Source organism: Hippopotamus amphibius, unplaced genomic scaffold (genome assembly GCF_030028045.1).
Source record: "Hippopotamus amphibius kiboko isolate mHipAmp2 unplaced genomic scaffold, mHipAmp2.hap2 H_1, whole genome shotgun sequence".
Lineage (NCBI taxonomy): Eukaryota > Metazoa > Chordata > Mammalia > Artiodactyla > Hippopotamidae > Hippopotamus > Hippopotamus amphibius.
The window spans coordinates 1,306,645-1,320,121 of NW_026648280.1; the positions used below are offsets into that span (position 1 = coordinate 1,306,645).

General features: G+C 45.6%; 1 protein-coding gene across 4 annotated transcripts in view; it reads left to right on the forward strand.

Annotated features, from left to right (window-relative positions):
- ZNF304 (zinc finger protein 304) overlaps nucleotides 1-13,477 on the forward strand; it is a 46,575-nt gene continuing 33,098 nt past the window's right edge. For 2 of the 4 annotated variants that reach the window (XM_057719670.1, XM_057719669.1), the window contains exons 1-2: nucleotides 1-447; nucleotides 2,254-2,380. In XM_057719670.1, coding sequence (XP_057575653.1) covers nucleotides 415-447; nucleotides 2,254-2,380 — 160 coding nt within the window. In that variant the 5' untranslated portion in view covers nucleotides 1-414. Of the gene's footprint in view, nucleotides 448-2,253; nucleotides 2,381-3,948; nucleotides 4,064-4,291; nucleotides 12,192-13,477 lie in introns of those variants that run through there. The other 2 variants (XM_057719671.1, XM_057719668.1) reach the window with 2 other exon arrangements.

Sequence of the window (13,477 nt, forward strand, 5' to 3'; positions counted from 1 at the left end):
GCCGCGACTGTCTGGAGTGGCTGTGGAGGCCGGGCGTCCTGGCTGGGCTGCGCTCTCCGTGCGGCTCTTCGGAACCGAACAGGGAAGGACGATCAAAAGGCTAGGACCTCTCGCCGCGTCGTTTACACGACCCATGGTCCTCGCCGTGGGACGGGCCGCCTTGCGCGGAGGTGTCGGCCGGGGCTGCGATCCTTCCGAGGCCTTGGCACCCGCCCTCCGTCTTCGTCCGCTTCCGGAGGCGGCACCCTGAGCCTGTGCGCCTTTTTGCGGGGGGGGGGGGGGGGAGACTGGCTCGGGGAGCGACAGTCGTCCCGAGGCCACCGCGCCCAGTGGGGGTGTGGGGGTTCGGCTGCTTCCGCGAGCCCGCTCCAGTCGCCAGCTTCTCGACCCGGTTCTGGAAGCTCACAGGATTCCATGGCGGCCGCGGCGCCTATGGACCGGGCTCAGGTGAGTGGAGGGTCCCTGAGGCCTCACCGCCTCCGGTGTAGGGGATGGTGTGCTGTAGGCTTTCCGCACGTGGCCTTCATCGCTCCCCCGTCTTGAGCATGGAGGCGCTGAAGGGCGGTCCTTGACGGAGGATGTGTGGCGAGGATGGGGATGAGGCGGGAAATGGTTTCCAAGGCACAGGAGCCAGCTGGTACAAACAGGTGCAGGTGAGACTGGATTAGGAGTGTTCTGGAAACCGCAGGTCTCTGTTATGTTTGGGGAGAGCGGAGAGCGGGCGGTCAGGGGTCCGGCCTGGAGTGGCAGCCTGAGGAGCTGGGCCTCTGTTGTGATGGCGGCGGGAGCCGTGGAAGGTTTGTAACAGAGAAGGGAGGTGATCTGACACAGGTGTTAACAGGCTTCCTCTGGTAGCAGAGTGGAAAGATTGGGGAAGCCTGAGGGTGGGCAGGGAGACCAGGATGGAGTCTACCGCAGTCGTCCAGGTGAGTGTTGATGCTGGGTGGACCAGCGTGGTGGCAGTGGAGGTTAGAGAGGTGTGTGGATTTTGTATATGTTTGTAAAGTAGGATCGATGGAGATTTTCTGATGAGACATAGTAAGCTTCTGGGATTCATCACCTGTCCTCCCCACCCCATCCCCAACGTCTGAACTGGAGTCTGAGGGCCTTAAAGGAGGGCTGCTTTCTAGCCCAGAATCCTGAATCTAAGCCAAGAGTTATATGAAGAGGTTCCTGCTCTGGCAGCCAATAGGATGAGGACTGGAAGGGTGTATTAGACCCAGGAACAGCTTGTGCAAATGCTTGCAGCTAAGACTGAGTTGGGAGTCCTCAAGGAACCGCAGGTCTTAATTATGTCTGTTGGGTGAAGGGCCAGGAGTCAGGCAAGAATGGCTGGCTGAGGGACTTCCCTGGTGGTCCAGTGGTTAGGACTCTGTGCTCCCTAAGCAGGGGGCCCGGGTTTGATTCCTGGTTGGAGAGCTAGATCCTGCATGCATGCTTCAACTGAGTTGGCAAGTCACAACGGAGACCCGGCACACCCTAAATAAAATAAACCAATACATATTTTAAAAAAAGAAAAAGAGTGTCAGGCTGAGGAGCTGGGCTTCTATTCTAAGGGTGGCGGAAGACATTGAAGATTTGGAGCAGAAGAGAGATGCTCTGAATCAGATCTTAACAGGCTCCATCTGGCTGCTGTCTGGCTGAGAGTGGAGTGTGGGCATGAGGGAGGAGCCTACTGCAGTAGTCCACATACATGTTGATGGTGGCACAGAGAGTGGAAACTGGGCACGGAGGACTCAGTGTCTTGCTTAGGTACCTGAGTGGCAGTGGTGCCTGTCATAACGACATATGAGTACTTCCTGGATACTGTATGCAAAGTGGCTTCAGGAGTGGGGACCGCCTTGCAGGTGCATATGGTGTGGATCAAGAGGTTATCAACATTAATGAGGGTGTGTTCCCAGATATGAGGAAGGTGTGGTTCAAAGTGATGTACATATTGGGAGGAGTGTGGACTGATGGCGTTAAAGTTGTGTCTGGGAGACATGGTGTTGAGGATGCCAGCAGGAGAGTGTTTGGTGTCCTTCATGCAAGACCCATAGCTTACATGATGTGTATCTGCCCACCTGCCTGGTTCTGCTCTGGGCTGCACACAGTAGTCAGAGGGATGGGGGAGAGCAGGCAATAGTGGTGTCAAGGCCTAGTATTGCCTCTGAGTTGGGAGGCTGGGGAGGAGAGGGACCAGGGGGTGGGTAGGTGAGTGGGTAGACTGGGGAGTCCTGTTGTCTGTGGGCTCAGCTGTCCCCATCGTGGCAGGGCTGTGTGACCTTCGAGGATGTGTTCGTGTACTTCTCCCGGGAGGAGTGGGAGCTCCTTGAGGAAGCTCAGAGACATCTGTACCGCGATGTGATGCTGGAGAACTTTGCACATGTGGCCTCCCTGGGTAAGTCCCTGTTTCAGTTATCTATTGGTTCCTGGCAAATTACTCCAAAAGTTAGTGACTTAAAATAGTAAAAATGCGTTACCTAAGTTTCAGTGCGTCAGGAACCTCGTTACAGCTTACCTGGGTGCTTTTGGCTCAGCGTCTTTCATGAGCTTTCAGTCAAGCTGTCAGCCAAAGCGATGTTCTCATCTGAAGGCCATTCTCAGGAAGAATCCATTTACAAACTCACTCGTGTTTTGTGTTTGCAAGATGTAGTTTCTTACGGCTTGTTGAACTGTGAGCATTAGTTCCTCTCTGACTGTTGGTCAGAGGCCCCGCCCTCGGTTCCTTGTCACGGTGGCCTTACGGTAGTGCCCCTCATAATGTGGAAGGTGCCTTCTCTCTGAGCAAGTGAGAAGAGAGAATGTCCAGGATGATAGCTGGTGTTTTTCTAACCTGACCTGGAGGAAATGGTCCCATCATTTTTGCCCTGTTCTGTTCTCAAGAAATGGGTTAGTTAGTCCAGTCTATGATTATGGGAAGCAGTTTACAGAAGCATAGTACTGGCAGGTAGGCATTCCCTGGGGCCTATAGAGAGGCTGTCTTCCACAGGCCCTCATGCCTGCTCCATTGTCTTTGGGGTTTGCTTTTACTGTGCAGCCAGATCAGCAACTCTCCTTCCTCTCTTCTTGGGTTCCCAGAGTAGGTGCTGTGGGTGCCGTCGCTGGGCCATGTGCGATGTCCCCTCCCTCGCTAAGCAGTCCTGACACCTGCTCCCAAAGCCTTTCAAGATCGGATTAGGAGTTCAGGGCCCTTTGAGTCAGCTTCACAGATTCTGCCTGGCTTAGGCACTTCCAGGTTGGTGATGCCTCTGGGTCCATGTTCAGCCCCCTTCCTCTGGCTGACATTTCTTGGGGCCTGACAATGCCAGGAATTCTAGGTACTAACATGGTCACTGCTTGTGGAGGCCACAGGGATGTTTTGCCAAATCCTCCTTTTGGGTTTTTTTTTTGCAGGCAGGGGTTGTCCTTTTTTTTCACATCTTCTGTTCTCTATGGGTTGGGTCTATCTTGGCCACTCATCTGCCCTATGTTTTGTTTTGTTCTTTTTTTTTTATTGGAATATAATTGATCCAGAATGTTGTGTTAGTTTATCCTATGTATTTTTTTTTTTTTAAAGTTCCATCTTCCTGATCCCATGTAGTTGCCCAGTTGGAGAAGGGCAGAAAGCCCCAGGTAACTGATAGGGAGCCCTAGCTCCATCCACAGTGAGAGAGGCCAAACAGGGACTGGCCCTGCGGCGTGGGAGCTGAGAGAGAGCCATCCACCTGCTTTGTGTTCACCAGTGCTTTTTTGCCAGGGCCCATAGCAATACCTCACTTTTCCCCTTCCTTCCCCATTCTTGGCAATTGACATCTCTCTTCTGTCTTCCATCCCCTGGCTGCTTCCCCACCCCTGGCCTCCATGTCTCTCACTCATCCTCCTCTGCTCTGTCTGCAATACTCTGCAGCATTGGCTACTTTAATGTGTCATGAGCTGTGCATATATCCGTATGTAGTCCTTAAGAACCAGCTACTTACTTGCATTCAGAATTTCCTGAGCCTGGACACAGCCATCTGCACAGAGCTCACCCAACACCAGCAGCCGAGGCCCTGCTGAAACCCGTTCGTAGAGGAGTGAGTTGGAGACCTCGCCTCTGCTTCTGGTACCGTCCACCATCATTGTGTTTGTACCCACCGTACGAGTTCCTCCGTACTGTGACCTTTAGAAGCCCGGCACTGACAGTGGGCCCTTCCTCACCCTGGTCCTGGCTCCCTCATCCTGCCAAAAGCCAGTAGACTCATTCATTGCTGTGTCACATGTACATATGTGATGGAGTTGCTGCTTCCCACCAAAGTCAACATGTCCTTCACTAGCATTTCTTTGCTTTCAGGTTGTTGGTGTGAAGCAGACAGTGAGGAGGACCCTTCTGAGCAGAGCATTTTTGTAGAAGGAGTATCAGAGGTCAGGACTCCTGAGTCATGTCCATTTATCCAGAAAGCCCACCCTTGTGAGATATGTGACCCACTCTTGAAAGATATTTTGCACCTGGGTGAACACCAGGGATCATGCCCTGCACAGAAACTGTACACAGGTGACCCCTGTGGGCGAGGATTCCTGCTCAGTGAGAACTTTTATCAGCACCAGAAGCAATATAGCGTGAAGAATCCCATCAGAGGGGATGATGATGGGGTCTCACTTGTGAAGAGCTGTGCAGTCCACATGTTAGGGAGACCTTTCACTTGCAGGGAGGAAGGGATGGACTTGCTGGATAGCTCTGGCCTCTTCCAGCACCAAAGCACTCACAGTGGAATGAGTCCCTGCAGAAGGGTTAAGTCCGTGCAGTGTTTTCCACACAGCTCCAGTCTTGGGCTACACCAGGGAGACCATGATGAACTGATGCTTCTCAATTGTGGTGATGATGGGAAAGCCTTCCTAAACACCTTCGCTCTCCTCGACAACCAGATAACTCAGGCTGAAATGGGAGCTTTTAGGTGCCTGCCATGTGGAAATCTGTCGAAGGAGAAGTCAGCTCTTATTCATCACAGAAAAATTCCTAGTGGAGAAACGTCACATGTGTGTAAGGTGTGTGGAAAGGCCTTCATTCACGTGTCTCACTTAAAAACCCATCAGAAATTTCACACTGGAAAAAGGCAATATACATGCAGTGAATGTGGGAAGGCCTTCAGCCGCAAAGACACACTTGTTCAGCACCAGAGGGTTCACACTGGAGAAAGGTCTTATGACTGCAATGAGTGTGGAAAAGCCTACAGCAGAAGTTCCCACCTTGTGCAGCACCAGAGAATTCACACTGGAGAAAGGCCTTATAAGTGCAGTGAATGTGGGAAAGCCTTTAGCCGTAAAGACACACTTGTTCAGCACCAGAGATTTCATACTGGAGAAAGGCCTTATGAGTGCAGTGAATGTGGAAAATTCTTTAGCCAAAGCTCTCACCTTATTGAGCACTGGAGAATTCACACTGGGGCAAGGCCTTATGAGTGCATTGAATGTGGAAAATTCTTTAGCCATAACTCCAGCCTCATTAAGCATAGGAGAGTTCACACAGGAGCAAGGTCGTATGTATGCGGCAAATGTGGGAAGGCTTTTGGCTGCAAAGACACACTTGTTCAGCACCAGATAATTCACACTGGAGCAAGGCCATATGAGTGCAGTGAGTGTGGAAAGGCTTTCAGCCGTAAAGACACGCTTGTGCAGCACCGGAAAATCCACACTGGCGAAAGGCCTTATGAATGCGGTGAATGTGGAAAATTCTTTAGCCATAGCTCCAACCTCATTGTGCACCAGAGAATTCACTCTGGAGTGAAGCCTTATGAGTGCAGTGAATGTGGGAAATGCTTTAGCCACAACTCTAGCCTTATTCTACACCAGAGAGTTCACAGTGGAGCAAGGCCTTATGTGTGCGGTGAATGTGGGAAAGCCTACATTAGTAGCTCCCACCTTGTTCAACACAAGAAAGTTCACACTGGAGCAAGACCTTATGAGTGCAGTGAATGTGGGAAGTTCTTTAGCCGCAACTCCAGCCTCATTCTACACCAGAGGGTTCACACTGGAGAAAAGCCTTACGTGTGCAGTGCATGTGGGAAAGCCTACAGCAGAAGCTCCCATCTTGTTCGGCACCAGAAAGTTCACACTGGAGAAGGGCCTCATGAATGCAATAGCTTTGGTGGTCCTTTAGCTGCATCTATTGAACTTGTTTAGCACCCGGAAAGTTCACACTATAGAAAGGCCTTACAGATGCAGAAAATGTGCTGTGTTCAGGATGATGGGACTCACAGCAGAGAAAAGCTCTGTGAGTGCCCTTTGTGAGGGAGCCAGAGGTCAACTCTGTACAGTTGTACATCCATCCCGTGGAGAGTCTGGATAAGTAACACGCAGATGAGAGTCTCTCATGAGGTGCATTGCACTTCCTCAGCTGTCCAGGGCTCTTGACGGAGTTTTGTCACTGCTGGTGCCTGTGGCAGAAGCCATCTCATTGCTATTAAGTTCCCACAGTGTCTGTCAGTTACTCCAGTATGCTCAGGAAGTGGACCCCTGTGCCGTCTCTCCTGTTCTCTCAAGGGAAACGTAAATGTTCTGAGCGCATTGAGGGTCCTTGTTTCCTCCCCATGACTGGGTTCTGAGTGACCATGATCTGCCTGAAAGGATCTGAACTGCAGTCTGCTGGGGATTTCCGGACAAGATTCCCCTTCTTCCTGGACAATGTTGACTGTAACATGATAGCTGTGACTTATTTATCGTACTTCCAGGTCACCCAGCTTTGGAACTCCCTGCCCCATGCTACTCTGGTTCATGCAGTGATGAAGGCCTGCTATGGCAGTCTTTACTCTGGGAGGTCAGTTCACTGTGTGGATTGAGAAAAAATTGGGTTTTACCAACATGAAGGGAGGAACACCTTTTGTTGGCACCAGCTTTAAGTGCCTCAGAGGGGACAGCAGGGTGGCAGAGAACAGCTCTCAGTCTAGTTTGGCCTAGTTTGCATGGTTGCCCAAGGCTTACTAGGAAAGACTAAGAGCTTTGTGTACCTAATCCTGTGGCCTAGAAGTCGGGATTTCCTGTGGGCCCATAGTTCATTCTGAGGTGGACATCGTTTGTGTGGAAAGCCTCCAGTGCTTCTAGAAGCTACATGAGTTGGGTCCTTTGTTCCTAGGGAATGTCCCATATTCCCCAGCACTTTTGAGGGATTTCTGTCTCCTGAACTTGTACAGGAGCCAGTCCTTGATGTCCAGAATCCCATGGGCAAGTATCATTGATCGGAAGGCTAACGGGCAAGGTGGGAATCATAGTTGGTACAGAAACACTGAGATCATGGAGTGGGGATGACTCTGGCTCGTGAGAGGATGTGTATCTATTCTAACGGAGGCATCTATAAATATCCGTGCAATTTTGGCTGTATGGCATGAAAGTGTACAGAAATTCTCAGGATCTTCAGACATCTGAGTCTCCTGTGGCCAACGCACTGTCACAGTAAGTAATCTAAAGGTTTGTGGATTCCTGTACCTCCTAGGCTGTTAACATCATGGCCATCACTGCACAGGCAGGAACCCCAGCATTGACAAAAGAGAGATCCAGGGATCAGGCTTCTCTGACCCAGCCAACATTGCTAGTGACTGACGTGGCCATGGATTCCATTGCTGTCCAGTTTTTGCTGATATTGAGGCAGGGTTCATCCCTCTAAATTGTGGGGAGAGAGGAATATGGTAGAACGAGAACAGTTGGCAGATGTGACTTCCCAAGAGGAATGCTAAATATGGATTTTTATGAGGAACATTTAGTTCTTAACATCTTTATTAAGGTATTGTGACACAAAATAAACTGCATGTATGTAAAGCATAAAACGTGTTATATTTTACCCTGTGTATATACTGATGAGACCACACAATCAAGATAATGGAGAGAGATATCAGCACAACCAGAAGATTCCTCCTGTCCCCTTATAATCCTTTCCTCCCAGTCCTTTCTACCCCCTTTTCCACAGTTCACAAGTAATCTCAAGGATTTTGTAGAATTTCATATAAACAGAATCCTATGGTATATACTTTCTGGGGAATGGGGACTCAGGCATTTTTCACTAACCATAACTATTTCGAGATTAAGCCATATTGTTACATGTATCAATTGTTCATTTGTATTGTTGAGTATTATTCCATTGTATGGATATACCACATTTGTTTTTTTATCCATTTGCCTGTTAGTGGATGTTTGTGTTGTTTCCAGTTTTTGGCTGTTAAAAATAAAGCTGCTGTGAAGATTTCTGTATAAGTTATCACTGAATAACATTCCATTGTATGGATGTAACACAGTTTGCTTATCCATTCACTGACTGAGGGATGTCTTGATTGCTTCCAAGTTTTGGCACTTATGAATAAACCTGCGTTATGCCCTTTGTGTAGGTGGACATAAGTTTGTGTACATAAATTTTCAGTTTGCTTGGGTTCAAGCCAAGGAGCATGATTTGTTGAGTTATATAGTATGTTTAGTTTTGTAAGAAACTGTCTTCCAAAGTGGCTGTATCATTTTGCATTCTGACCAGCAGTAGGTGAGGGTTCCTGTTGCTCCATGTCCTCGTCGGCATTTGATTTTTGCCATTCAGCTAGGTGTGTTGTAATAGTATGTTGTTGTTTCTTTAATTTGCAAATTCCCTAATGACATGATGAATATCTTTTCATATTGTTTTAACTGTGTCTCTTAAATTTTAAAAGAAATTTTAAATTTTAGTGAAGTCCCAAATACTCAGTTTTTCTTTCATGGATTGTGTTTTCGGTGTTGTATCTAAAAACTCATTGCCAAAACTGAGCAAGGTCTACATTGTCTCTTGTGTTATCTTCTAGGTGTTCTATAGTTTTGTATTTAGGTTTGTTATCCATTTTGTGAAAGTATATGTGAAAGGTGTAAGATCTGTGTCCGGATCACTTTTTTAAAGCCTCATTTTTTAAGAAGACTATCCTTTCTCCATTCCTTTGCCTTTGCTCCCTTTTCAAAGATCACTTGACTACATTAGTGTGGTTGTATTTCTAGACTCTCTCTTCAAGTTTTTCCCACTTATTGCAATAATCATGGTGTGGCTTTAGGGGATGGGGTTTCTTGTTATCTTTTTCTTTACATGGCATGTTCCATTAATTGATATTCAAATGTTAAATCAACCTTGCATTTCTTGGGATAGATCTCTCTGGGTCATGTTGTATAATCCTTTGTATATGTTGCCAAGACAGTTTTCTGATACTTGGTTAACGTATTTTACATCTATATAGATGAATGATCATGGGTTTGTAGCGTTGTTTTCTTGTGATATGTCTGTATCAGTGTAATTCTGATCTCATATAATATGTTGGGAAATATTTCCTCCTTTATTTTCTGGAAGAGTTTTTGAAGGATCAGTGATATTTCATTTTTAAATGTTTGCAGGAATTCCTTAATGAAGGCACCTGAGCCTGGAATTTTCTTTTGAGAAGATTTTCAGTAAAACTACTTAGTAGATTTCTGTATAAATTGTCTACTTATGTCAGATTTGATCATTGTTGGTGTCTTTCTAGGTATTTGTCCACTTTAACTAAATTGTCTGATTTGGGAGGATTAGGATTTGTTTATAATATTCCCTTATGTTACTTTTAATTTCTGTAGGGTCATTGGTGTCTTTGTTCCTGATTTTGTTAATTTGTTGTTTTTTTTGTCAGCCAAACTAGTGTTTTGTCAATTTTGTTGATCTTTTGAAGGAACCTTTTTTTCTTTCATTGAATTTTTTTTTTATTAATTAATTTTATTTTTGGCTGTGTTGGGTCTTTGTTGCTGTGTGTGGGCGTTCTCTAGTTGCAGCTGGGGTGGGGGTGGGGGGTGGCGCTACTCTTCATTGCCATGTGCGGGTTTCTCAGTGTGGTGGTTTCTCTTGTGGAGCATGGGCTCTAGTAGTTGTACATGGGTTCAGAAGTTGTGGCTCGCAGGCTCTAGAGCACAGGCTCAGCAGTTGTGGTACATGGGCTTGTTGCTCCGAGGCATGTGGGATCTTCCGAGACCAGGGCTCGAACCTGTGATTCCTAACCACTGTGCTGCCAGGGAATTCCCTCTTTCATTGATTTTTAAAAAATGTTTTTTCTGTTTCAGTGTTTTGTTATAATCTTTATTGTTTCCTTTCTTATCCTTGCTTTGGGATTAGTTTGGTCTTATTTTCCAGGTTTCTTAATATGGAATGTTAGATTATTGACCTCATTCTTCTTTTGTAATAAGCTGTGTAAAGCTATACGTTTCCCTCTAATCATTTTAGTTGTATCATATCAATTTGTGTATGTAGCATTTTTATTTTCATCCAGTTCAAAATATTTATGTTTTTAAAATTTCCCCTGTAATTTCTTCTTTTACCCATAGGATATTTGCTAGTGTGTAGTTTAATAAGTGTCTTTCTATTAAATTTTCAGGGATGGTATTGCAGAGCAGGAGGAATGCTTTTGCTTTTTCCATCAATGGCCCAAGTGTTACTTTTGAAATAGGCAAAATCTGTGGGTTATTTGAAATACCTTCCACTCTTAGGAAGACATTGAGCTATACTCTTTGGTGTTTTGGAGAAAGAGTAGCACCCATATCTACCAGGAACTGATGAGGTTGAGCACCTATACTTAATTCATCTTGAGTGCTGAAAGAATAGAGCAGGTTATTGGGCACTTTTCCTTCCTCAGAGCACCCTGCCTGCTCTGATTTGAGGGATTTTCTTTGTACTGGTTTTTCTTCATAAGATGGGAGAATCTTTTTTCCAGTTCCCCTCCTATTTACAGTATTTACAAGCATCCTTGTCAATAGGTGGTTGGTTGGGACGTGGGCCCCTTAGCCCTGCTGATCTGGAGGAACACGTGTTTTCTTCGAATCCTGTCTTGTAAATATGAGCTGCCAGGTTTTGTAGTTCAACTAAAGGGGTAATTTTTCTAAGTTCTGTTTGTAATTTAGGTCTATAATTTCAGGTTTAACACCACTGGTAAAATGACCTGAAACAGCTGCTCTTACATCAGCACCTCTGTGACTCCCAACTGTTGAAATTAGGGATTTTTTCTAGTCTGTCCTGAAAATCTCCTAAAGTTTAAAGAAATTTTTGTTTTAGTTCTTAAATTACTACACAATCGATTTTTGCTGTTAATACTTCAGGTATGGCTTTTAGGAGACTTGGACCTACTTTCTTGACCTTTCTATGACCCTCAGGTTTATTGTGGAAAGAGAACTCCTGTCAGTCCCTTCCTGGTCAGTCCAATCAGCTTTTGCTACCTTTGATTTAGCATCTTAGGTTCCAACGAACATATATATAAGTTGTATAAGTTAGGTGACCTTGGCAGGTGTACCCTAAAGAATTCTAAAAATTTTAATGACTACTTGGTGGTGTTATTTGGGTTGAAGAGAATCTTTAGTTATACCTTTTTTTTTTTTTTTTTTAATTTTGGCTGCACCAGGTCTTAGTTGTGGCACTCAGGATCTTTAATTGCAGCATGTGGACTTCTTAGCTGCAACATGTAGACTCTCAGTTGCAGCATGCATGTGGGATCTAGTTCCCCACCCAGGAATTGAACCCAGCCCCATGCATTGGGAGCACAGAGTCTTATGCACTGAACCACCAAGGAAGTCCCTAATTATACCTCTTAGTTAGCTCAGGTCCAAGGTTTAAATTCTGTAACTTTCTGCATGCCAAACTCATAGGTGGGGTGGCTCTTTAGAGGTAACTGGCATTTGGGTTTTAAGAGAGCCATTGGGAAAAGACGATGAAACTGAGTCTCCCTAAAACGAAGTTCCCCTGCTGAGTTTATGATTAACCTCTGTATCCAAAACTCTGTTCCCATTCTTGTCCCCTTCTACCTCAGTCCTCTGTTAGCTGAACACTAATCAACCAGAGTCAGATGACTAAAAGTGCTGTTGTTGGTAACATTGTTAATATACAGACCAGGGTGTTTCTCCAGGGCAAGATGATGTAACAGAACTTCCAGGTCGTGGACCACCAGACCAAAGACTCATAAACCATAGGCATCCTTATTCCTGAAACTATGATTAAGAAATGTCACAAGATGATGATTAACCCCAGCTTCTTTGTTGTTCCCCTCTAAAAGCCTCCTGTCACTGATTGGCTGTCTTCCAGGACTGGGGCCTGAACACTGATTGGCAGAAAGTTCTAGAAGTTTGGGCTATGAATTATTTGCTAATATTCAGAAGCTTGAGTTTACTGGGGTGAGGCTGTTGCTGACTGGCTGGCTTTCACAGCATATCTGAAGTTATCTCTAATAAATCATGTTTTCTTGTTCAAGATTTTGGAATTGGGCTGAAGAACAGTCTTTGCCTTCCTGCTTTGAAAAATAAACACTTTAATTCTCTTTTGTTCTTTTTAAAAAAATAATTTATTTATTTATTTATGGGCTGTGTTGTGTCTTCTTTGCTGCATGTGGGCTTTCTTTAGTTGCAGCGAGTGGGGGCTACTCCTTATTGTGGTGCACGGGCTTCTCAGTGCAGTGGCTTCTCTTGTGGACCATGGGCTCTAGGTGCATGGGCTCAGTAGTTGTGGTTCGTGGGCTCTAGAGCACAGGCTCAGTATTGTGGCACATGGGCTTAGTTGCTCTGCGGCATGTGGGTTCTTCCTGGACCAGGAATTGAACCCATGTCCCTTGCATTGGCAGGCGGATTCTTAACCACTCTGCCACCTGGGAAGTCCCCTCCTCTTTTCTTCTTTAGCCAGACCTTCAGGAGAGATCATAAGGCATTGTCCAGATGGTTATTTATGGGGATATACTTATGAGCTAACGTTCCCACTAAGTGATTTAACTGCCAATTGCAGTGAGAGAAAAATAGCTCTAACTGCTGCCTTTTGTGATGTATTGTAAAAGGCTGAATACCGGATATTTAGGGTGTTCTGACAGTGTCAATACAGGTTACAGGACGGGTGCTCTGTATGCAGAACAGCTGGCAGTTGTATTCCTGATGCGTGCCATGCACCTACTCTAGGACCTAAATCCTTGTTGGTGCTCATTGAACATTTGTAAATCAGTAAATACACAACAGCACAACTTCTTTATTCATTTTTACCTCTCTGGCAACTCTTTTTAAATATGTCTTTACCTCTCCCTCCAAGCTATTAATATATCATGTTTTTAAGTATTAAAAATAATCACATTTTGGAACCAGACTCTGAGTGTGGCTAAGGTTTCAGCTAGCCTTGAAGTCTCAGCTTCATTCTCTGACTTCTCAGACTCAGTGACTCTTGTTCAAACTTCATTGATTTCTTAACTTTTTTTTCTCCACTGTCACAGATAAATTTCTCTAGAACCATTTCTGCCACTTTCCTTGAAAAACCTATGAAGTAATTATTAATGCCATTTAGGAATATCCATTTAACAAGTGTTTTCCCAGAAATAATCTCAGCTCCCTGTGTATACTGTTGCTGCACTAACAGGTGAAATGACAAACCATTTTCCAGCAAGGGGATGAGATCATGGAATCCCAAACCTTTATGTCAGGGATAAGATGATACCTTTGCACATGTGGTCAAATTCTCAGAGAAGCATACACTGTCCTGGCAGAAGATGGCATGTGATAAGGCCCTCTT